Genomic DNA, 25,073 nt, shown 5'->3' with positions numbered 1-25,073 from the left:
AGAGACTTGATCATAAATTGCAAGCCATCAGAATTGGCACTGCTCCAATTTCCAAAGCATAAACTAATTAGTGCATCTATCTTATGATTAAAGAACAGTCCATCTACGTAAGTGTTACCTCCTTTAGTCCCGGATTCTTCCGTCCTCTATTTAAAACACTGTTGACCTCTGAAGTCAGGCATGTGTCTTTAGAAACCGTTGATGCTGAGCTGGAAATTCCCAAGTGAACAGTAACACCATTTCTTTCCACTATTGGTGGCTTACATATAGTTCTGCTTTCTGTAGTATGCAAATCTATAGTATTTAAAGCAGCTGAAGCACCCAATGCTGAACTTCTCTTAGAAACAGTGTCCTTTGTTGAAGATTCATCAAATGTCAAAGGATGCTTTGGTTCAACCTCCTGCCCTTCAGTCTCTAATAGACCAGTGTACTCCCTTTCGTAGGTAATATACTGGGCTTTTCTCCATCCATGCAATGGAAGGAAACCTCTCTCTATGTCCTGAGATTCATGGTAAAAAGCTTCAACATATCGGTTCTGCAAATCCAAGTGTGTTTCTTCATCTGCCAAAGTGTTGCCTTCAAACACTGAGGAATCATTAGTGTCTTCTCTAACTGTTTCTACAGAAGAGCTGAGAGATTCTCCAGCATCAGAATGTACATTCTGAAATTCTTTCCCCAAAATACTATTTTGTAAAATCTCAATTCTATGAGTGTTAACAGGAGACAATAACCTGCTCTCCCCAGAAATGTCAGGAGCACTATCTTCATCTCTCCAACTACCACGCACTGAATCAAAATCACTAGAACTATCCAACTCAGAGCACCACTCTTGCTTTAATTTATGTGCTGTCCATGAAGATAACTGTGTCTTGCACACAAGCTCGGCCATTTCCTGTTCATGAGATTTAAGTTCCCTTGAATGCTTGCTCAAAGAGTTTAGAGGCACAATAACATCCTTTGTTCTTTCCTTCCTCCCCATGAAATATGACATAATAACAAGCACCTCCCTTCATGCAATTTCAAATTCTACATAGTTCTATTAACTTTCACATTAGAAGAGTCCAAATCAACCATTTTTGTCTTTTCCTGATTTCAGTGCTAGACTCGTCCTGAACAACTTGTTTGATGTATCATTTCTATAGTACCTGAACCCTGTTTTTCAAACCTTAAGCAACCTCTTTCAGTGCCCTAATGTTGTTGGAACACAAACTTAGATATGATAGTACATTGCCTAAACTCTTGAGCGATGAGGAATCTCAATCTGCAATTCCTTCCATTCAGCTGTTCCCTTACTGATGTCTCAAGTGAATGATACGATTAAGCATTCTTTATGGCTGTGGATGGCTTCCCAATGAAGCTTTTGATATCCATATCATTTGTCAATTTCTGAGTATATAAAGTAAATGCTGACAACAGATTTTTGAATTGTCGTTGTAATTACTCACATGTCATTTGCAAATTTTCAGGTTCAATAGTAATTTTATTAACAGGGTATATAACTACATAATCCTAGCATTCTAGAATCAACCATTCCATTTTATAATGGCTCCATTCCACATGATCCTAGCTTTTTGATATCCATGTCAAATAATTGTGTTAGTTTCACTTCTTCAGTAGTCTGCTTCTATACAAGATGTAACAATTCTTTCTCATTATTAGTATCAAAACCCCTTTTGAACTTCTGAACTATATCAATAACCTGGGTCATGAAATCATAAACTTGTACTAAAGTTCTAAAGTTCCCTCTGTAAATGCTTTGATGGTGAGCAAGCTTCATAGACAATGACCTCATTGACTCTGTAGGTTATCTTTCGACCTTGAAGTTTCCTGAACATTTCCTTTGGCAAAATGGCTATGAAGATGTCCTCATTAATGATAAGGAATATGCAGTAATGTCAAGTTTCAACAGCCACTGGCACAGTAAAACGCCTTGTTGTCCTTGATCACCAAACAATATAAAGAAACGATTGTGATTTGCATTACACCAATATAAGATATTATTCACACTGATATCTAAACAATTTTTCCTTTGACAAAACAACTTTATAAGACAATAACTTAAAGAAATTCACATGCACGTAGAATGATATTGCTGAGAAAAGAGCCAAAGCTTGAATGTATTATTCTACTATGTTCATAACTTCAATGCTCCTTTATACATCATAAGTCAAATAAGTGAAACACCAAGAGTCTCATAGTAAATGAATCAGCAAGAGACAACTGATTTTTATTATATTAGTCACTTAAAAAAATATGACTTATTTAACATAAATATATTTATGTTAAATATATTTAACATACCCAAGAGGGTCTTATACAGAGTCCCCTGACCCACAAACAAGGGGCTCTCATACACCAATTTGGTGTTTGGCTTGGCCATGACATTATTATTATTATTCTAAACTATATACAATAATATGATCATTATTTGAAGTTCACTCATTCTTCCTGTACAGAAATTCTCCTGTGTCATAGACAACATGTCTTGGCCAATTACCTTCCAGATCCTTTTAAAAGACCGTCCAAACAATCCTTCATCATGCATTATTCCATCAGGGATACAAATAGTGCATGGCAGACAATCACATAGATTAACATGTCCTGCCAAGGTTCTTGCTTTTAGAATCGAGAAGATAGCAGCACAGATTGCTTGTCCTGCATAATCAGGATTTAGTTGGGGCATATTCATTCTTGGTATGGTCCTGACAACGTGCGTGAGTGTGGAAAGGAGACTGATCAGCAGATCATCTTACTTAAAATTGATTTTTATTAGGCTTATGGCAGGGTCCACTGGTCTTTCATCACAAACATGTTTTCAGGGCTAAGTTTTGGTCAACAGTTTGTTTCTACGGTGAAAAGTTGAAAACACTGTTCTCTAATGGTTCTTCGGCCTTTGTCTCTATCAATGGTACTTTATCAGATAGAATTACTCTGAATAAATCCATCAGACAAGGATGCCCCCTAGCTCCTTATTTATATGTATCAATTGCGATACCCTGGTTAATTGTTTGATGTTGCTAGAGCTCGAGGTAGGATCAGGGGATTCCTATTCCAGGAGAGTGAAGTGAACACTAATCACTTTGCCAATGATTCTCTCCTTTCCATTGAGCTTTCGTAGGATTTAGTTGATGGAGCATTGGATCCTTTGGAAATATTTTGCACTGCACTTGGGACGGTAGTAAGTGATTCCAAGTCCAAGTTTTGGTTGATTCTCACTGAAATAGACCAGCATAATTGAGGCACCCTTGGCATCACCTTAGGGATGGTGACATCGTGTGTTACCTGAGGGATGCTAGCATCGTGTGTTACCTCTAAGTACCCTTCAAGGGCAACTTTTCTCTCTATCGATACGAAAATGGAGATTACAGGTACTTCAACACAAGATACCTTCATCTAGCTGGCAAACTTGTGGATATTGGAAAAATTCTCCAGGCTCTTCATGCTTGTTGTTATGTCTCTTGTTGGTTTTCTTCAACTTCTCACTTCGGTCAATTGGAAGAAATACTTAGGAGCTTCTCATGGTCCAAGTTTGGAAGTGACCATCCGTTTCCTTTAGTAACCTAGAGGGTTTGTACTCTTGCTAAACAAGGAGTCAGGTTGTATCTCATTAATATAAAACTTGTTAAATTATGGTATGTTCTATGCTTAGAGCAGTTTACTTCCTTTCTTCTTATTAGCCACTGTTTAGCAATCACATAAACATAAAGTAAAATGCAGATAGAACATTAAAAGATCAACAGAAATCAAGCCAAGACAAGAGACACCAAATGTGGCGGCTAGCCAGGGACAAACCCCAATGCAGGGAAACCCTTTGATCAATTCTTCTTTAATCTTCAATAGTTCAGCAGAGAGAGAAATAGTACAATATATCAGATCTGTAATTTTATGACAGCAGTAAGAGATGCCCTAACCAGCACTTGCAAAGTGAATCAAATGATTCACAAATAGTCTAGGATCAACCTTAGACAACCCAGCCTTCAACGGAGATGAAGGACAGCCCGAAACAGCTCAAGAAACATGGTCAAATCTGGTCAACGTTCAGGCAGCCCTGCGGTCAGCCCTAACCAGATTTGCGTTGGTCACTTCATGGTCAGTTCAGCCCTCCAAACAGCGGATCTGAATTGCGGCTTGCTTGAGGGAGACTCCCCACACAAGGCCGCAGTCAAAGGAGGCTTCACGCTGGTCAAGACTGCCCTGGCTGCACCCTAAACAGACCTGTCCCTTCCTTTTGCTGCGTCCTTCTTCCTTCCCTAGCTATTCCTTTGTTAACCCAAACAAGAAAGGAGAGTGAGAGAGAAGAAGAGATGATGAGATGAGATTAGATAATGACTCAACCTCTCCTCTATTTATATGCAACGCTGGGCATGTGTGCCACACACTTAACTGCTGGCCGACCTTGACAATTTGTCAAGTAATTAGAAATAAATTCATATCTCCATAAATACTTGTCAGAATCGGGTGATTTTTAGATCAATCCTACACCTCTCGACAAGAGGAATCTAGGAAAAATATCAACTGCCATAAATGAGGTGACCCACATGGAGTTTGGCCCTAGTTGCCAATTTTAACACTCCCTCTCAACTAGGGAGAACTCCATCTGCAATCCGTCTGACCATCGCTACTATCCCAGCCATCAAATGCACTGCCCTGCACTGCTTGGCCCTGCTTTGCTCTGCTCGAACTATGAAGAAGAAGAAATGATCGAGGATGTATCATACCATCCTCCACTAACCCGAAGTCAGTCTCAGAGTGTGTCATACCACTCTCACTGATCCCAGATTAGTATCATTGATCCTAGATCAATGGAGGTCATCCTAGCATAGGGAGTACAGTAGATACAATGATGCGTCCATCGATAGTACTACTAATGGTCCCTAACCCCATTTCCCTACTCATTGATCAAATGAGAGGTACTTCCCATGAGTCCTAGACTGCATGGGTAGGATGCCTCGACAGGAGAACTAATCATCCTGTCCACAAGAGAACGAATCATCCAGTCCAACAGTCGCCACAGGAGAACTAATCATCCTGGCCCACAAGAGAACTAATCATCTTTAATTAATGAATGAATTGAATTGATTCACAATGAGCAATGAAGCTTAATAAATAATACAGATGTATTTACAGAAATAGAAACAGCAAGTTTCTTCTAAGAAACTGCTAATAAGATCATAGACGATCTTATCCGAATGAGCATTAAACACTAAAATAGCATTATTCTAATACCCTCCCTTAATGCTCAATCTATTTACAACACCTATAGACCCTCTGAATTTTACGAACTTATCAGGACCAAGGGGCTTGGTGAAGATGTCTGCTAGCTACTCCGTTGTGGGAACATACAGCGACTAAACGGATCCGTCTTCAACAAGCTGTCAAATGTAGTGACAATGGGTTTCCACATGCTTTGTTCATTCATGGAACACTGGATTCTTTGCAAGTTTGAGCACTCCCTGATTATCACAGAACAAGGGAGTAGGAACCACCTGGGAAACATGCATATCCGCAAGCATACGTCGAAACCAAACTACCTCACAAGATGCCTTAACTGCTCCCCGATACTCTACTTCTGTCGAGGAGAGAGCCACTGCCTACTGCTTCTTACTAGTCCAGGTGACAGCACCGGATCCCAGACTAAACACATACCCAACTGTAGATTTACGGTCATCAACTGAACTGGCCCAGTCAGAATCTGTGTAACCACTGAGTGTAGGATCGGAACTCCAAGTGTACAGAAGTCCATAATCAGGAGTGCCACGCACATAACGCAGCACACGCTTCGCTGCTATCCAATGATTAGCCTTAGGAGCTGACATGAAGCGTGAAATGTAGCTCACTGCAAAACTGATGTCAGGTCTAGTGGCAGTAAGGTAGATGAGGCTGCCCACTAATTGCCTGAATAAAGTTTCATCCACAAGTGGTGAGGATGACTGAGCTGAAAGTTTGAGCCCTGGTTCCATAGGAGTCGTGGCAGGTTTGCAATCCTGCATTCTGAACCTGTCCACAAGATTTCTGGCATACTTGGACTGAGAGAGAAAGATGTTGTTCTCAGTCTGCCAGACTTCAACCCCCAAACAGTAATGAAGAAGTCCCAAATCTGTCATATCAAAAGTGCTGCACAAATCTTGTTTGATCCCATGGATCAAATGTGCTGAACTGCCAGTAATGATAAGGTCATCCACATAGACAACCACAAACAGAATATCATCACCAGTATGCTTGATATACAGGTTTGCATCAGATGGACTCCGCTGAAAGCCATGATCTGTTAGGTACTGATCAATTTTCATGTACCAAGCCCGAGGAGCTTGTTTCAGACCATAGAGTGCTTTGACTAATCTACAGACTTTCTATTCTTGACCGGCAACCTTGAATCCTGGAGGCTGCGTCATGTAGACTTCTTCCTGTAAGTCACCATTCAGAAAAGCACTCTTTACATCCATCTGATGGACTTTCCAATTGAACTGAGCTGCTAAGGCAAGGACAAGCCATATGGTACTCATCTTGGCCGTAGGAGCAAAGGTATCCTCATAGTCGATGCCTTCCCTCTGTGAGAACCCTCGAGCAACAAAGCGAGCTTTATACTTGTCTAGGGTTCTGTCAGCTTTGTATTTCACTTTATACACCCATTTGCAGCTAATGGGCTTCTTCCCTATAGGAAGATCAGAAAGAGTCCAAGTGTGATTCTTCTGAAGACTCTGGAATTCAACTTCCATAGCCTGTTCCCACTCAGGTATACCCTTAGCCTCTGAATAGGTTTGAGGCTCAAAAACAGTGTGTAAGTTAGCCATAAAGGCAAAATTTACGGTAGGTTGTTGTTTGCTCTTATTTCTGGAAGTTCTACCTTCAAGGAGCTCATTATCCCTGAGATCACCAATAGTTTTAGCCCACCATTTAGGCCGAAGAGTAGAAGTACCAATATCAGGAGTAGCTGGAGGAGGCTCAGAAACAACAAGAACAGCAATAGGAGGATTATTTTCTAGAGGAAGGTCAGGTAGTGCATCATCAAATACTGATGCTGCATTATCCCTCCCATCAGGTGGACCTAACGGAAGAAGAACATTGTGAGGCGGATCCTCAGAACACTGCTCAGAAGAAGGAGACTAAAAGAACCCTCTGTCTTCATCAAATACTACGTCCCGACTGAAGCTAAGACGACCAGTGTCTATATTTATCAGCCTATAGGCCTTGTGGTGATCACTGTACCCTGTCATCATGAGTTTCTTGCTTTTGGAATCCAACTTAGAGCGCTTAGCAGCTGGAATCCAAACATATGCAATCGAGCCAAACATTTTGAGGTGACTGATCTTAGGCTTACGGCCAGACCAAACCTCTTCTGGAGTCTTCCCCTTAACAGCCTGAATAGGTGATCAGTTAAGAAGATAGACAGCAGTAAACACTGCTTCAGCCCAAAATTTGTTCGGAACACTCCTGTGTTGTAACATGGAACGAGCCATTTCAACAACCATACGGTTGCGACATTCGACAACACTGTTCTGCTGAGGAGTGTAGGGTGTAGTTAACTGGCGTTTGATGCCATGAGTATCACAGAAGTTGGAGAAAGCAGAAGAACAAAATTCCCCCCCATTATCTGTCCTAAGAGTTATGATATTACAGCCAGACTCTTTTTCAACTAAGGACTTAAACTTCTGAAAGATACTAAATACATCAGATTTATTTTTTAGAAAGTACACCCACATCTTTCTATTGAAATCATCTACAATAAGCAAAAAATATTTGCAACCAGTAATAGAAGATGTATTCATAGGACCACAAATATCAGCATGAATTAACTGGAGTACCTTAGATGCGCGCCAAGATTCTCCATCCTTGAATGAAGACCGATGTTGCTTGCCAGCTTGACAGGCACCACACACTCCCAACTGCTGAGTCTGAATATCATGTAACCCTAACACAAGTCCTTCCCGAGATAGCTGAGAGAGATACTGAATGTTTAGATGCCCATATCTTTGATGCCACAGAGTGCTGATGGGAGAAACAACGGGCTGCTAGAGCCACTTCTGGAGAATCACCAGTGTCAAGAAGCCTGTATAGGCCATGGTCTTCTAGGCCAACAGCAACCTTAAGACGAGTTTCCCTGTCAATAATGGAACATTTGTGTGCACTGAACACTACATCGAGCTGGGGAGAGTTCCTCATAATCTGGCTGACAGACAGCAGATTAATTTCCATACCAAGGACATAGTACACATTCAGGAAGATGAGTGTGCGCCCACCAGACTGGATCTGAATTGTACCTCTGCCAACCACTGTGTACTCCTCACCTCCACCGAATACCATGGAATCACTAAAAGACGAGAAGTCAATGAACTAGTCACGCCTATGAGAGAAATGACGTGATGCACCAGAGTCAATGTACCAGGCAAAAGACGAGACATGATCTAAGGACTTCTTAACCATAAAGGCATAGAAGGCGATTCTGTCTGCTCGAAATGTTCTGCAACATTTGCTATCTGATGAGACCCTCCCTGTTTCTTCTATTCAAAAGCAATCCTCTGTCGGCAATCTTTCTTCATGTGGCCGAACTTGTGACAGTAATTACACTGCACATTTTTCTTCCTAGCAGGATCAGAAGGCTAAGAAGAGCCTTTCTGCTGAAAGGACGGAGAGGACTGATATTTTGCAGCAAAAGCATTTTCTGAGGAGGCTGATGAAGCACCACTACCAAACTGTTGTTTCCAACAATCCTGCTGCATGAGTTTGGTGCATAACTCCGGAAACTTCAGATCAACATTAGTGGAGGTAATGTTGAGTGTTTCTGTGAAGTGCTCATAAGGTTTCGGTAGACTTTTCAGAGTGATGACTACCATATCTTCTTCCTCCATGGTCCGACCAATGGCTTCGAGTTGATCTCGAATGTCTTTAATCTTGCTAAGATGTTCCTGTAAAGACATATGTTCGTCCATCATGATGGAGAACAACTGATTCTTTAGAAAGAAAGTTCTGCTCTTGTCAGATGTCTCGTGTAGTTCCTTCAAATGTTGCGAGATTTCGGCAGCTGTCTTGCCGAAAGGAATCTGTGGTAACTGATCATCAGTCACAGAGAGTTTGAGAAGCATAACAGCCTCTCGATTTCAATCATCAAATTTATCTTGATTGGCACCAGCTATACCAGGATGGAGTTCTTTGCCCAAAACGAGCTGGTCAAGACACTTATATTAAAAAATGGTCAACATTTTCTGTTTCCAGATGTTATAATTGGTGCCATTAAAGCGCTGACTGCCTTCTAACATCAGATTGGTTAGCGAGGCCATCTGCACGTTTCCCAAGACAAAAAAAAACAATAAAGAAGTCTAGTACGAATTTCAAATGCAAATGGCGGCTGATCCTGGAGAAAAAAAACTGACAGGTGCTGGTGCAATATAAAATAGAACCAGAAATCGTTCTAAGAAGCAGGTTCAAGTAAATATATAGAGCACGATCTTTTACCAAAATAACTTACCCGGCAAGAATCCCCACAGACTTTCAGTAGTATCCATCCATTGTAAAATAGGTTCTGTTTGTCTGTGACAGAGATAAAAAAATTCTCACGAATTCTATATTTTGGAACAGCAGATTTCTATATCCACAGATGGAATTACGTTAAACCTTGAGAATAACTCTCCAATCGCAGCTAGGACGTCTGATTTTGCAGCAGCTTCAAATGGAATCCACTCGGTCAAAGAAGAAGGAACGAGGGACTGTCGATCCTTTCGATTATATAATGTTGAAACGCTGTGAAATGGCGGAGATAAAAAAATTTGACCAGAGCTTTTATTTCACGAAACCCCAACTGTGGTTAAGCCACGGGAATACCAATACGTAAACAGAATACCGAGCGAGACCGTTGAATGATTATGGGCTCGATGGATCGAACAACGACGTCCCCCGTGCTATTCGTGACAGGGAAGCAAAAGATGGGCCGCCTGCTATTGGTTGGGAATCTGCAAACCTTGGAAGAGGTTCACCACCCGCCCCTCGGCCAAGCCGCTGTCACGCAGGCCGCCGCCAATTTTGCTGAGGCTGACCACTGTGTAGCCGCCGATGCTGCTGATGGCCGAGCTCAAGTGCGCTAATTTCGAAATCAAATCAGCTGAGGCTGAAGCCAAACCCGTAGATGTCGAAGTTGTGCGTGTGCATGCGGAAGCCTATGCATAGCGCATGGAGATTGAGGCCCAGCACATCGACGACGAGTCTCAAGCTTAAGACGCTGAGGTTGAGGCCAAACGTATCAACGCCGAGGCCAAGTGTGCAGCCACCGATGCCGAGCACGCCAGACAAGACGCCCAGCTTGCCGAGACTGAAACCAAGTCGGGAACTTCCGATGCCGACACGTCAAACGTGAAATAAGGTAAAGCGTGACGCCCAAAAACAAAATGACCAAGTTCCGCTACTGGCTGGAATGATTATGTGTTAATGAACATAATCGTATTCACATTCTTTCGGCTGCTCTCAACACTCGCGAACAGCAACCCCTCTTTCAACGAAAAACCCTATGAAGCGTGTTGATGCAATTCAGCTGCGTCAGAACAGTTCTCTGCTTGCGGAGTGCCCAGAAAAAAATTTCAGACTAGAGAGTAATTTCGAAATGAAGCAAGAAATTTTTCAAACATTGAAAAATTATTTCGAAGAAATACCCTAACTCTGATACCATAATCAATGAATGAATTGAATTGATTACAATGAGCAATGAAGCTCAATAAATAATACAGATGTATTTATAGAAATAGAAACAGCAAGTTTCTACTAAGAAATAGAAACAACAAGTTTCTACTAAGAAATAGAAACAGCAAGTTTCTTCTAAGAAACTGCTAATAAGATCATAGACGATCTTATCCAAATGAGCATTAAACACTAAAATAGCATTATTCTAATAATCCTGTTCCACAGTCGCCACAGAGAACTAATCATCCTAGCCCACAAGAGAACTAATCATCCTGTTCCACAGTCGCCACGGAGAACTAATCATCCTGGCCCACAGGAGAACTAATCATCCTGTCCTACAGTCACCACGGGGTGTCACAGGGGAAGGTTGAACCTTTCACCCTGTACATAGTGCACCACCAGGGGATGGTGAGTCGCCCTGTGGTCGCATGTCGCTCCAAGAAGTACCCCGTGCCCCCTTGGAGCTCCCAGAGCTCAATACATCATAAACAACACCAAGTCGTTCTCGAAAAGTCAAGAATTTGACCTTTCCTAGGGGCTTCGTCAAAATGTCGGCGACCTATTCATCTGTACCGATATGTTGGAGCCTTATTGCTCCCCACTGCACCATATCCCGAATATAGTGGTACCTGATATCGATATGCTTGGAGCGATCATGAAATACGGGATTCTTTGATAAACGAATCCCGCTCTGGTTGTCACACAGGATCATGGTGGTATCCAATGTAAATCCAAACAGCTCACTGAAGAGCTTTCGCAATCAGACCGACTCACAGGAGGCCATACTAGTAGCAATGTACTCTGCCTCGGCGATGCTCAAAGCCACTGACTTTTGCTTCCTGCTCATCCAGGATATCGACGCAGATCCCAAAGAGAAACAGCACCCGAAAGTGCTCTTTCGGTCCACCACACTGCCTGCCCAATCAACATCGGTATATCCAAGTAGTCTCACATCTCCGGTATTGTATCTCAACCCATGAGTGATTGTGCCACAAAGATATCTCAACAGATTCTTGGCACCAATCCAATGTGTGTGGTGAGACTCAACCATATGTTGACTCAACGTGTTGACTGCAAAGCATATATCCGAACGGGAGTTCACCAAGAACATCAATGCTCCGACGAGTTGACGATACTCGATAGCATTTCGTAAAACAAGTTCGGCAACACTACCGCTTAACTTCTTGAAGTCAAGCTCCATCGGGGTAGTTACGAGCTTGCAGTTCACCATACCGAATCTCTCCAATATCTTCACCACATATTTTCCTTGAGATAGGAAAATCTCCCCTGGCTTCTGCCAGACTTCTAGTCCTAAGAAATAGTGCATCAGTCCTAGGTCCTTCATCTCAAACTCAAAAGCCAACTCCCTCTTACATTTGTGAATGAGAGGGTCTGCCCCTCTAAGAAAGAGGTCGTCAACGTACAGCACCAGTATGAGAGGATTGTCATCTTCAACCTTAAAGTAAAGGTTAGGGTCGGCTTCACTCCTAGTGAATCCCAACTTCATCAAGTAGCTATCGATCCTCTCATACCACGCTCGGGGTGCTTGCTTCAGCCCATAGAGGGCCTTCTTCAACTTGCACACATGAGATTCTCGATCATGAATCTCAAATCCTTCGGGTTGCTCCACATAGACCTCCTCTTTGATCGAACCATGCAAGAACGCAGTCTTGACATCCATCTGATGTAGGTTCCATCCTTGTGAAGCAGCAAGGGCTATGATTGAGCGGATGGTGGCATATCAGGCAACAGGTGCAAATATCTTGTCATAGTCTATACCTTCCTTCTGAGAGAAGCCACGAGCGACAAAACGAGCCTTATACTTTTCCGCACTTCCATCAACTACATGCTTTATCTTGTAAAGCCATTTCAAAGTGACAACTGCTTTGTCCTAGGATCTGGGGACCATATCCCAGACATCGTTTTTCATGATGGACTCATATTCCTCAGTCATAGCATCCTTCCATACTTGATGCTTGACAGCTTCTGCGAATGACGAAGGCTCATTTTGGATGATTGTGCTCATGATGGTCAAGTATCCCTGATACCTGGTCGGCTTCTTACTTTCCCGGAAGGTTCCCCTGGGTGCAATGTGCCCTTCAACATCATCAAGTGCCCCCCTAAGTCATGAAGACCTCTTCCTAGAAGAGGAGGGCTCTTGCGGAGGGGGATCAATAGGATCCATAGGTTCTTCCACATCGGGCATCATCTCATCTTCCTTTTCCTTCGATTCCCTAGTGTCAGCTTCTTTAGATCCCCTTAGAGTAGGAAGATTGTCAACTTTGCTAAGAGCCATATCTTCGTCAAAGGTGACATCATGGCTAATCTCGACTTCCCTTTGACCAGCCACATAGATTCTATAGCCCTTAGTATTTTCGCTATAGCCCACGAAGATTCCTTTCTTTCTAGATGCACCCAATTTATTCCTTTTCTCCTTCGGCACATGAAAATATACAGGACTTCCAAAAATTCTAAAATGAGATACGTCAGGTTTCTTACCAATGAACATCTCTTCAGGAGTCTTGGAACCCAATGCTTGATGAGGGCATCGGTTTTGTACATATACGGCGGTATTTGCAGCTTCGGCCCATAGAAACTTCGGAAGTCTTTGATCATGGAGCATAGCACGGACAGCTTCCACAATCGTACGATTCTTCCTTTCCGCCACACCATTCTGCTCAGGAGTATATGGTGTAGTAGTCTCCCTCTTAATGCCAGCCTCTTTGCAAAAGTCATGAAACTCATTGGATTCATACTCAGTCCCATTATCAGTCCTTAAGATCTTGATCTTCTTTTCAATTTGATTCTCGATCAAGGCTTTGAAGTGACGAAACCAGGAGAACACTTCATCCTTCTTTTTCAAGAAGTATATCCAAGTCTTGCAAGAATAATCATATGTAAAAGTGAGGTAATATAAATATCCTCCCAAGGAGTTCACAGGCATCATACCGGATATGTCTGAGTGAACCAACTGCAATATATTGGAGGTCTTGCTTTGGCTTGAGGGGAATGGTCCCCTTTTGATCCTTCCTTCAGCACATCCTGGACATAGACCTTCTTGCTCTAATCTGAACTCGAGCATCCCCATCACCATTTTTCTCACATCGGATAGAGATTTATAATGAAGGTGAGCAAACCTCCGATGCCATAGTTCAGACTGAAGAGATGTGTCACAAGACATGACACCCAGCAGACTTCCTCCGACCTGATATAATGAATCAACTAGAAACCCAAGAGTGAAAGCATCTTTAAAGTTCTTTTTCCATACACGTAACTTGCCATCAATGAAGGCCACCTTGTAGCCTTTGTCTTCCATTGCCGAAATGGACACCAGGTTCTTTTTGAGATCAGGTACATATAATACTTCTTGTAAATGAATTGTATTTCCCTGATTCAATTGAAGAGTGACATTCCCTACGCCTTTCACGGGATATTTTGAGTTGTCCCCAAGAACAATTTCCAAGTTGGTCTCCTTCTCTATCAGATTAGAGAGCTTCTTTGTAACCAGTGAAGTGCCTTGAGGCACCACTATCAATAAGCCAATTTTCCAGCGAGTCCGTGGGAGCAATGGTAGAGAGGGTAGCTGGTAGATAATATTCATCTTGCTTATTGTTAACAACGTTAGATTCATACCTAGAGTTTCTTGCCTTCTTGAAGGGTTGTCCTCTTCCTTGATTTCTGGCATTTCTTTTACCTCTGCCATTGGACCTGCCATTCCTTTGATTGCCTTGAGAGTGATTTTGATCATCGTCATGGTGTGAGTCCCTTTTATCAGGGCACTCCCTCGCATAGTGGCCCATTTTGTTGCAATTGTAACATCGACCTTTTCTTCCACCTTTTGGTCCAGCCTTTCCTTTGGATTTAGCCCCAGAATTGTTTCTTCTTTTAGCATGAGAAGAAAAGGCAGAGGGATGGCCTTTAAGTGTGGGCATTTCTTGCTCTTCCATCCTTGTTTCTTCTTGAATGCATCTTGCCATCAATTCCTCAAATCCAGGAATTACATTATTGTTGAGAAGAGTAGTCCTGAATATATACCATTCAGGTGGCAGTCCTCCAAGAGTTGTGAGTGTCATTTCCCTGTCAGGAACTACTTCCCCAATAGATAGGAGATCATTCTTGATCTCGGTGATCCTTAAGAAATATGCTTGCATACTCTCATCTTTGCCCTTCTTAATTTCCTTCAGCTTATTTCTAAGGAACAAAACTTGATTTGCATCATTAACTTTAAATAAACTCACCAGTCTATCGTAGATTTCCTTGGAGGTGGTCAGCTCGGAAACATAGGCCACCAGGCGCTTGTCGATAGAGTCCCGAATGATCTTCCTTGCTTTGACTTCTCCCTTGGTCCACTTGTTCTTTGCAGCAGCGGATGCATTTGATGGAGGCTCAACAATTCTGCCTCTCACATGGTCCAACACTTCCTGCTCTTCTAATGTTAGATCGAGAAACATCTTCCATCCATGATAGTCAGACTTCTCATGGAGTTTGTCTTCAGCAGGGAAGTGTGCTGAGGACCCCATGACTTCTTTAAGATTGCTTCAACAGCCTTCGGTGATTGCTCTTGCTCTTGCTCTTGCTTGGGCTTTGTCTTCACCTCAGCTCCGATACCATGTTAAATTATGGTATGTTCTATGCTTAGAGCAATTTACTTCTTTTCTTCTTATTAGCCATTGTTTAGCAATCACAAAAACATAAAGTAAAACGCAGATAGAACATTAAAAAATCGACAGAAAACAAGCCAAGACAAGAGACACCAGATGTGGCGGCTAGCCAGGGACAAACCCCAATGCAGGGAAACCCTTTGATCAATTCTTCTTTAATCTTCAATAGTTCAGCAGAAAGAGAAATAGTCCAATATATCAGATCTGTAATTTTATGACAGCAGAAAGAGATGCCCTAACCAGCACTTGCAAAGTGAATCAAATGATTCACAAAAAGGCTAGGATCAACCTTAGACAACCCAACCTTCAACGGAGATGAAGGACAGCCCGAAACAGCTCAAGAAACATGGTCAAATCTGGTCAACGTTCAAGCAACCCTGCAGTCAGCCCTAACCAGATTTGCGCTGGTCACTTCGTGGTCAGTTCAGCCCTCCAAACAGTGGATCTGAATTGCGACTTGCTTGAGGGAGACTCCCCACACAAGGCCACAGTCAAAGGAGGCTTCACGCTGGTCAGCACTGCCCTGGCTGCACCCTAAACAGACTTGAGTCCCTTGCTTTTGTTGCGTCCTCCTCTTATGGTCGCGTCCTTCTTCCTTCCCTAGCTGCTCCTTTGTTAACCCAAACAAGAAAGGAGAGTGAGAGAGAAGAAGAGATGATGAGATGAGATGAGATAATGACTCAACCTCTCCTCTATTTATATGCAATGCTGGGCATGTGTGCCACACACTTAACTGCTGGCCGACCTTGACAATTTGTCAAGTAATTAGAAATAAATTCATATCTCCATAAATACTTGTCAGAATCGGATGATCTTTAGATCAATCCTACACCTCTCGACAAGAGGAATCTAGGAAAAATATCAGCTGCCATAAATGAGGTGACCCACATGGAGTTTGGCCCTAGTTGCCAATCTAAACAAAACTCCAAGGTGTTCATTTATTGGCCAAAATTCCAAATGGAGATGTCTTTTTGGTCACAAACCTTTGGTCAATTGGAAGAAATACTTAGAGGCCTCTCGTGGTCCAAGTTTGGAAGTGACTATTCGTTTCCTTTAGTAACCTAGAGGGTTTGCACTCTTGCTAAACAAGGAACCAGGTTGGGTCATATTAGCCAAATGGAGATGTCTTTTTGGTCACAAACATTTGGTCAATTGGAAGAAATACTTAGAAGGTCCAAATTTGGAAGTGACTATTTATTTCCTTTAGTAACCTAGAGGGTTTATACTCTTGCTAAACAAGGAGCTTGGTTGGGTCTTATTGATATCAAACTCCAAAGTGTCGTTCTATTGGCCAAATGGAAATGTCTTTTTGGTCACAAATCTTTGGTCAATTTGAAGAAATACTTGGGGGCTTCTCGTGGTCCAAGTTTGGAAGCGACTATCCATTTCCTTTGGTAAACTAGAGGGTTTGTACTCCTGCTAAACAAGGACCCAGATTGGGTCTTATTAATATCAAACTCCAAGGTGTTGTTCTAATGGCTAAATGGAGATTTCTTTTTGGTCACAAACATTTGGTCAATTGGAAGAAATACTTAAAAGCTTCTTGTGGTCCAAGCTTGGAAGTGACTATTCGTTTCCTTTAGTAACCTGGAGGATTTGTACTCTTGCTAAACAAGGAGCCAGGTTGGGCCTTATTGATATCAAACTCCAAGGTGTTGATCTATTGGCCAAATGGAGATGTCCTTTTGATCACAAACCTTGGAAATAGTTGCTTAGACACAAGAACACCACCTAAACAAGATCAGAAGCCAATTTTTCTGGGAAGATTACACATTCTTTGAGGTTACATTCCCCTCGGTCAAGTCATAACTACTCTGCAGGATTTTAGAAGTGATGGCTCACCTGCGTTACAAAGTATCTACAAAGGGTGGAAGAAGTTGCTATTATACACTCTTGGCATTGGTGTGGCCTTAGGAGAGGATTTAGCTCGTCATTTGATTTGGACAAAACAACATTTTACTCTTGCTCATGTGGAAAAATCCCTCCCTCCTTAAAAGACTATCCAAGAAAGGGGTTTCACCTTGAGAGACCTTTGAGATGAGACCATTGGATTGTGAAAAACTTAGAATAGTAACGAGAATTCACATTAATTCCATCAGAACATCCTATTATTCAAGGTATTTCAACAGTTGATTCCATCTGTTGACGTATACAAGCCCAATATGTTCACTCTGGGGCCTTCTTGGCAGGATTTGATGCGGAAATATGATAAACCCACATGGATCTACAGACCTATATGGATATATCAGTACCTCAATAATTGCATCTCTCTTCAAGAGAAGCTCAACAAATGTTGGAGTCCCTCAAATGCGGAAGCACAATATGTGAATCATCTCCGTGCAGTGCAACCATTCAAACTCTCCTGCAGGGTGCAAGGCTTTGTGTGGCAGCTAGTCTTTCAGGCATTACCCTAAAAGGAATGCCTAACACAGTCAAGGTTCACAAATGACACATATCTGCATTCTGGCTAGGTTGAGACACTTCACCATCTATTCTGGAAAGAGATACATTTTCTTGAGCAAGATCAACTGGAAATCTGCCCTCTTAAGTTGCAATGATTCCATTGGTCCTTTCCACTAGAAAGGGGTTTAACATTGTAATGAGTGGTTACTCTTTGTACAGAAAATGTAGTGTGAAGTAGCAATTAATTGTAGTTGATTGTCTGTTTTTTGTTTTAGAGAGCATCTGCATAAGGATATGTTTATGCATTTTAGAGTTCAAAGTGCTCTCCTTCTTAGAGATGCGCATGGTTGCTTCATTAAGGTACAATGTTGAAAATAGTAGCGAGAAAGGCCCTTCTTTAACTTGTGCCTTAGTAAAAGAGACCAAGAAGTAGTTTTTCCTTAGCATGCACGAGTTCCTATAAGTTAGGACGAGTTCCTAAAAATTAGGGCGAGTTCCTATAAGTTAGGACAGTTCATGAAGCAGTTTGACTTATGCGTGGAAATAGAAGGCTCAGTTTGTTGTCCTCTAGTGCAAGTTATTTTTGGGAAAAGACAAACGAGTGAGTCAAAACTTCTAATTTGAGGCAGGACGAGTTGCATGAGTTAGTAGTTAACTCATCAATCACTAGTTTTAAGGCGAGTTCCTATAAGTTAGGACAGTTCATGAAGCAGTTTGACTTATGCGTGGAAATAGAAGGCTCAGTTTGTTGTCTTCTAGTGCGAGTTATTTTTGGGAAAAGACAAACGAGTGAGTCAAAACTTCTAATTTGAGGCAGGACGAGTTGCATGAGTTAGTTAACTCATCATTCACTAGTTTGATTTCCAAAAATAGAACTTGCCAGAATTAGCTAATTCGAAGTGCTTATAAGGAGATCGAAAGGCACAATTGTATTCATTGTTTTGTGGGCACGAGTTGGTGAGACAAAGCAATAGAGAGCACAGGTTTGTGTGTGAGAGCTTGTGAGAGGATCAGCGTACCAAGAGAGGCTTGTGCGCCGATTTATAGGAGAATTTTCTTGGGATTTGCACAAGGAAATATGGAAGCAGGGATCAGAGTCTTGCAGGTGTTTCAGCTTAGTACAAGCAGAGAAAACCAGATTGGTTTCTATTGAAACAAGATTGTTTTGTAAGAGATCTATTGCTCACTCTTCTATCAATAAAATTCTCAATCAAATAGAGGATTTTCCCAGTTGGGTTCCCTAGAAAAACAAGTGTGTCTATATCTGTGTAATTGTGTTTTTAATTCTGTTCTATTCCCCTGCAAATTAGTGGAGAAACTATGTGTCTTGTGAATAGAAATTAGTTTTTCATAATTGTTCATTAAGCAGTTGCAGAATTTTGTGGAATTTCTACATGGTATCAGAGCAGTGAACAGAATCTAGACCAGCACACGGAGAATGCAGTTGGAAGAAGACTGTCCTGAAGTTTTTTTTTGGGCAGCAGTTTTGCAAAGCCAAGCCAAGAAGAAGATAAGGACGAGTTTTCTAGTTCTGTTTTTGTCTTATGTTCTGGAAGATTGACTCTAGGAGACATGTGCGAAGATGTTATGGACATAGTTGTCTGAAGTGTGACAGTTTTGTGATCAGGCCGCGGAGTTTTTTGCATGAGAGAAAAGAAGGTTGTCACCTTTGTTCTGGGCTATAAGTAGAGGCTAAGAAAGGGTCGAAGTTCTCTCCGTGACAAAGCAAAGATTACAGGCTAGTTGAGGAGTTAGCACACAGGTTGGGTGATTGTTTATCCACAGATTTGGAGGTGGCCACAGGCCTGAACCTTCCTCATGTCTGAACTGTAACTTGGATGTGGATTACAGTCATGTATGCTCAGAACTGTGGTTATATCAGCTGAGGACAGTGAGATAAGTAAAGTGCCTTTTTATGTTAATTGAATGCTAGATGATGAGGGTTGTTTGATGAGTATGAACAGTAGTGACAATAGCCCTAGTTCAGTGGATAAGTAGCAGATTTATCACTGATAAGAGGGTTGTGTATGTGAGCCCAAAGTTTAGTCACTTTACAGTGGGTTAAAGGATTGATGGAGGGTTGATTGGATGCCCTAAGGATTGGCTTTTAAGCAGTCAAAAAATCAGTAAAGAGGGCTAGTGTAACAAGCCCTAGTACAGTGAGCAAGTAAGCAGACTTGTTGCTATTAGTGGGAAGATTCTGTTGTGCCCTAAGAAGCATTCTTTCAGAAAGGTTGAAAGGGTGTTTAGAGGGCTGATTGTGTAAGCCCTGAATACAGCATCTTGGTGCCGCAAGAGGTCTGTAAGTGAGCAAAGTTAGACAATAAATAAATAAATAAACCTCATGTACAGTGCTCATTGGAGGAGCTAATGGGCTATTCGGAAGCAAATTCGTGTGCCCTAGTTCAGTGGGTTGCAAGAGGGCAAACCAGTGATAAGAGGGCAGTTTGACAAAGACCCTAAGAATGTGATCCTTTGGAGCAGCAGAGGACATTGTTAGTGGGCAGCTTGGAAGTCCCTAAGAGCTGACGATCTTGAAGGAGCAAGAGAGCAGATAGTGGGCAGTTTGAGTAGCCTATGTTCAGTCTTCTTGGAGCAACCAAGAGAGATTGATAGTGGCAGATTTGACGGTTGGAGATGCAAGCATTCTGAAGTAGCAGAAGTTGCAGTTACCAGCAGTAGAGGAGGCAAAGTACCTGCCAGATTTGTTCAAAGAGCATCCTTCCACATGACCGGGAACAAGAAGAATTTCAGCCACCTAAAGGAGAAGGTCATGCAGTTTCAGATTGAGCTAGGAGATGATGGTCAGTGTACAGCTAGAGGAGTTGGTATTGTCAGTTTTTAGAGGGAATCAGGAAATCCTCTTCATCTTAGAGATGTCCTCTATTTTCCAATATTAAAGCAGAATCTTGTTTCGGTAGCTACCTTTGAGGAAAAGGGTTACGATGTCATCTTCAATAGAGGTAAGGCTTACCTCCAGCACTTAGCTTCTGGATGTAAAAAGCAGATAGGTGTAAGGGAGAAGAATCTCTACGGGTTCCATGTAGAAACAGGTGTAGCCTTGAGCAGCAACGCAAGGAGAGCTCAGAGTAGAGAAGTGGTGGTTGAACGAGAGCAGGATAGAGCTCTCAAGATGGAGCCTCAACCAATATCTCAGTTTCAGTCTAAACTAGTTGGGGGATCAATTTGTCCAACTAGGGCCAAATTCCACTTTGGACAGATCATTTGCAGAAGATAATTATTGGATTGAATTCCTCTTTTCGAGAGGACCAATATCAACCTAAGGATCACTAAATTTGGATAAGGAGAAATATGTTTTTGAAGACAGACACACACATGTGCATTTGGTCAAGGTCGACTTGGGGTCAAGTTGGACAAATTGATCCCCCTCCAACGCATATAAATAGAAGAGACCTTCATCCTCATTTGACACATTCATCACACAACATATTCTTCTCTCTCCTTCATCAATTGGATTGTACAAGTCTGAGACAGCCTGTTCTTCCTTCACACGTGAATTTTTGGAGCTGATTTGACCTGCATTGACTTTCTGTTTTGGGGAGACTTTGACCAGCGTTGACCGAGGCATTTTAGGGACTGTTTGACTGCGTTTTGACCAGGAATAGGTCTGTCCAAGCAGGCCGCATTATCTGGAACAGAAACCGAGGCAAAAGGAGTTGTTTGACCAGGGTTGACCGCAGAGTTGCAGGACTGTTTTGACCACAGGTTGACTACATGATTTGACTGGGTTTGACTGCTGATTTGTTGATTGTTTTTGCTGTTGTTTGACAACCAAGGAAGACCGAGTTTGACTAAGGTTGATCAAGCTCAATAGGGACAAGTTTTACTGTTGCATTGACCACTGTTGATTTCTGGTTAGGGTTGTTTGACTGCTGTTGCCTTTTCAGATTTGCAGACCTCCATCAAGCAGATCAAATTTGAAAGTGGTATTGGATCATCTAATTGGAAAATCAAGTCACATTGACTTTAACTTCATCATCATTGTACATTATTGTACTCTCTCTCTCTGTTAAACATTTGATATTAGATAATAAGAAGAATTGATCAAGGGTTTCCCCATCTTGGGGTTTTTCCCTGGCTTGAGCCAAATTCTTGTGTCCTCTTGTCTTGGCTTGTCTTCTGCATTTATTGTTTATGTTCTATCTATAATCACTGTCAATGTGATTAATGGTTAATGTGATTGCTATTAGAAAATAAGTGGAAATTATCATTGGGCTAATAAAAAGACATTGAAGTAATTGTTGCAAGCATGGATCATACCATAGTTATCTAAAATTAACAACTGACCAGCAGGATGATGAGGAGCATAGCCTAGGGCGAGTGGAGGCAGCCACTCAATCAGAGACTCCTAGTATAGGGAGAGTTCGAGCCAAGTGGGCAAAGGATTTGGTTAAGGGAGATCAGAAGAGAGTTGAATCTTCCAGTATCACTTCCAGCCAGAGGAAGTAGCCACAAAGGTACACAGGGTACATGGCACTTATGACTGAAGTGATGGACTTGCAAAGCATGGTGGGAAAGAACAGGTCTTCAGATTAGGTTCTACAAAAGAAAGCAGGGAAGTCTTCTAGTTTAGAGGGATTCGCTGCAGCGGCAAAGAACTTGGTAGTGTTGGAGACAAATCCGGGTGGACGAGGTTCTTCTAGAAGCACCTTCCTCACTAAGAGGGAGTGTTGAAAATAGTAGCAAGAAAGGTCCTTCTTTGACTTGCGCCTCAATCAAAGAGACCAAGACGGAGTTTTTCCTTAGCATGCACGAGTTCCTAAAAGTTAGGACAGTTTCCTAAAATTTAGGACAATTTCCTAAAAATTAGGCGAGGTCCTATAAGTTAGGACAGTCCGTGAAGCAGTTTGACTTATGCATGGAAATAGAAGGCTCAGTTTGTTGTCTTCTAGTGCAAGTTATTTTTGGGAAAAGACAAACAAGTGAATCAAAACTTCTAATTTGAGTCGGGACGAGTTGCATGAGTTAGTTAACTCATCAATCACTAGTTTGAGTTCCAAAATTAGAACTTGCCAGAATTAGCTAATTCGAAATGCTTATAAGGAGATCAAAAGGCACAATTGTATTCATTGTTTTGTGAGCACGAATTGGGGAGACGAAGCAATACAAAGCACAAGTTTGTGTGTGTGAACTTGTGAGAGGATCAGCATACCAAGAGAGGCTTGTGCGCAAATTTATAGGAGAATTTCCTTGGGATTTGCGAAAGGAAATAGGGAAGCAAGGATCAGAGTCTTGCAGGTGTTTCAGCTTAGTACAACCAGAGAAAACCAGATTGGTTTCTATTCAAACAAGATTGTTTTGTAGGAGATCTATTGCCCATTCTTCTATCAATAAAATTCTCAATCAAGCAGAGGGTTTTCCAGTTGGGTTCCCTAGAAAAACAAGTGTGTTTATATTTGTGTAATTGCGTTTTTAATTATGTTCTATTCTGCTGCTAATTAGTGGAGAAATTTTGTCTCGTGAATAGAAATTAGTTTTTCAGAATTGTTCATTAAGCAGTTGCAGAATTTTGTGGAATTTCTGCATACAATATGACCTGAAGGCCTTTAGTTTTTCCCTTTTGCACATTTGTTATATCATATTTTATGTTTGTATAAGTAGTTTTTTTTTGTCAATTGGGTCTCGCCTGGACATTGAAATTTGAGAGGTGAAGAGTTATCCTCCCCGGCCAGATTCAATTCCCACAAGTGACATGTTGAGCTCTTAATGAGTATATTGTTTTAAGATCCTTGAGCCCTGTGTTGACAGAGACTCAAGCTTCTGCAAAATCTGATTAATCTTGGGTACCATTCTTGGAATGAGGGGAAGTGTCAAGCAGATGCCCACAAGATATGCATTTTATGGAAAGAGAGAAGATAGAAAAAGAACACAAATAAGGTAGCATTTTTCAAAAATAATAACCAATAATCATATGACCATTCTATTACTATTCTCTTATAACTTTTGTGCTACAATGTTCCATGCTTTCACCTCAGTCATTCGCTAATGCTATTCAACCACCCGTTTCACTCTTATGATTCCACATCATTAGTTGTTTTTAGAATCAAGTTAACTGATACATCGTTGACCTTATCTGTAATTGTCAATACAACTCCACGCCAGAAGACCGAACTGGGTCTTCTATAAGGCACTTGAATTCAATCAAATAAGTATGCATCACCCATTAAATAAGCTTGCATCCCCCATTGGGGATTGCGCTTGCAATCACTAGGAAACAAGTTCATTTTCTCCTTCCCTTCAGCTAACGAGGATAGATGCAATTGGACCAAATTCAATTCTGAATAGAACAACAATTAGGCAGTGGAAGCATACCTAAGGGGTGGATTGTCACAGACCAAGGCAGGCAACAAACATCATTCCATTCGTTGAGCAGTAAACTTCCCTCTTCTACTAAACCAAGCTATCAAATTCCACAAAGACCACCGAACAATTGACAATTTATCAGGAACGACATAATCATCGAACCTATCGCGACGCCAGACATCTGCTGAACCCTTGTGCAAGTCCTCCGGAACACCTCAATCCTTCACAGTCAATTGTCCTATGATAGCCTTTCCACGTTGATTGTGCCCTCTTATCACTCTCTAAATTATATCATAATTAGCTCCACATCTATATTTCTACAGAATATTTACGACTGGGTTTTGTAAACAGAAAGCAAATATTGTTAGAATAATGTTATAATTTAGCAACACAGATAAGGCCATACATTAAACTTCGATCGACACAAGGCACTGTATATGTTAGAACCTTGTTTGAAACGGAGAATTATATACAATATACCTCAATTGGTTAAGTTCTCAATGACTACTATCAAACTAACAGGGTTCATATGAAACTTTTGGGTATAAATCTAGATACGACTACCAGCTAGTAAAACCTATACAAACATATTTTAGTTCTGCGGGAAAATAATTTAAGGATTTTTACAGTAATTTTTCGTCTGTCAAGGAACGCAATGAAAAATTAACCTATTAATTGGAAAAATGAAATAGGAAAGCTCACCGGTTATGGAATTGAAGGCTGACCTGTTGTGGAATTGAAATGCAGCACAGTGAGAGCCGAAAGCAGAGCGCGATATGAAAATCAATGGCAGCAATCTCTGTCTGAGACGTATTTTCCTACGATTTGACGTCGCTCCGTATAAATACGTCAATTGCGCGATGATTCATTGCCGGTGTTATTCCACCCATAGATATTTGTTTTTAAAAATAAGTTTAATCCATTTCCCGGCGGGGATAAGCAACCCGTTTTCTTGGCTGGGAAATACTTCTGCGTTTAGTTCTATTTTCCTCAGTTTTGTTAGTTGAAATTGCATATTGC

At 41.6% G+C, this 25,073-nt stretch overlaps 1 protein-coding gene across 1 annotated transcript; it reads right to left on the bottom strand.

Moving 5' to 3' along the window:
- Positions 1 to 103: 103 nt before the first annotated feature.
- LOC149190436 (uncharacterized) lies at positions 104 to 25,072 on the bottom strand. Its single transcript, XM_089410512.1, has 2 exons — positions 24,779 to 25,072; positions 104 to 1,938 (listed from the first exon to the last, which is right to left on the bottom strand). Exon 2 carries the CDS (start codon positions 989 to 991, stop codon positions 104 to 106), a length of 888 nt encoding a protein of 295 aa, XP_089266638.1. The 5' UTR covers positions 992 to 1,938; positions 24,779 to 25,072.
- Position 25,073: the final 1 nt, after the last annotated feature.

This window comes from Pinus tabuliformis, chromosome 3_1 (genome assembly GCF_031772625.1).
Source record: "Pinus tabuliformis cultivar Carrire ecotype Pingquan chromosome 3_1, CPIR1, whole genome shotgun sequence".
NCBI classification, from domain to species: Eukaryota; Viridiplantae; Streptophyta; class Pinopsida; order Pinales; family Pinaceae; genus Pinus; species Pinus tabuliformis.
This window is presented reverse-complemented; position numbering and strand designations above follow the sequence as displayed.

Excerpts from the sequence above, each read along its gene's own strand:
- LOC149190436 (XM_089410512.1), bottom strand. The coding sequence starts at position 991 with ATGTCATATTTCATGGGGAGGAAGGAAAGAACAAAGGATGTTATTGTG.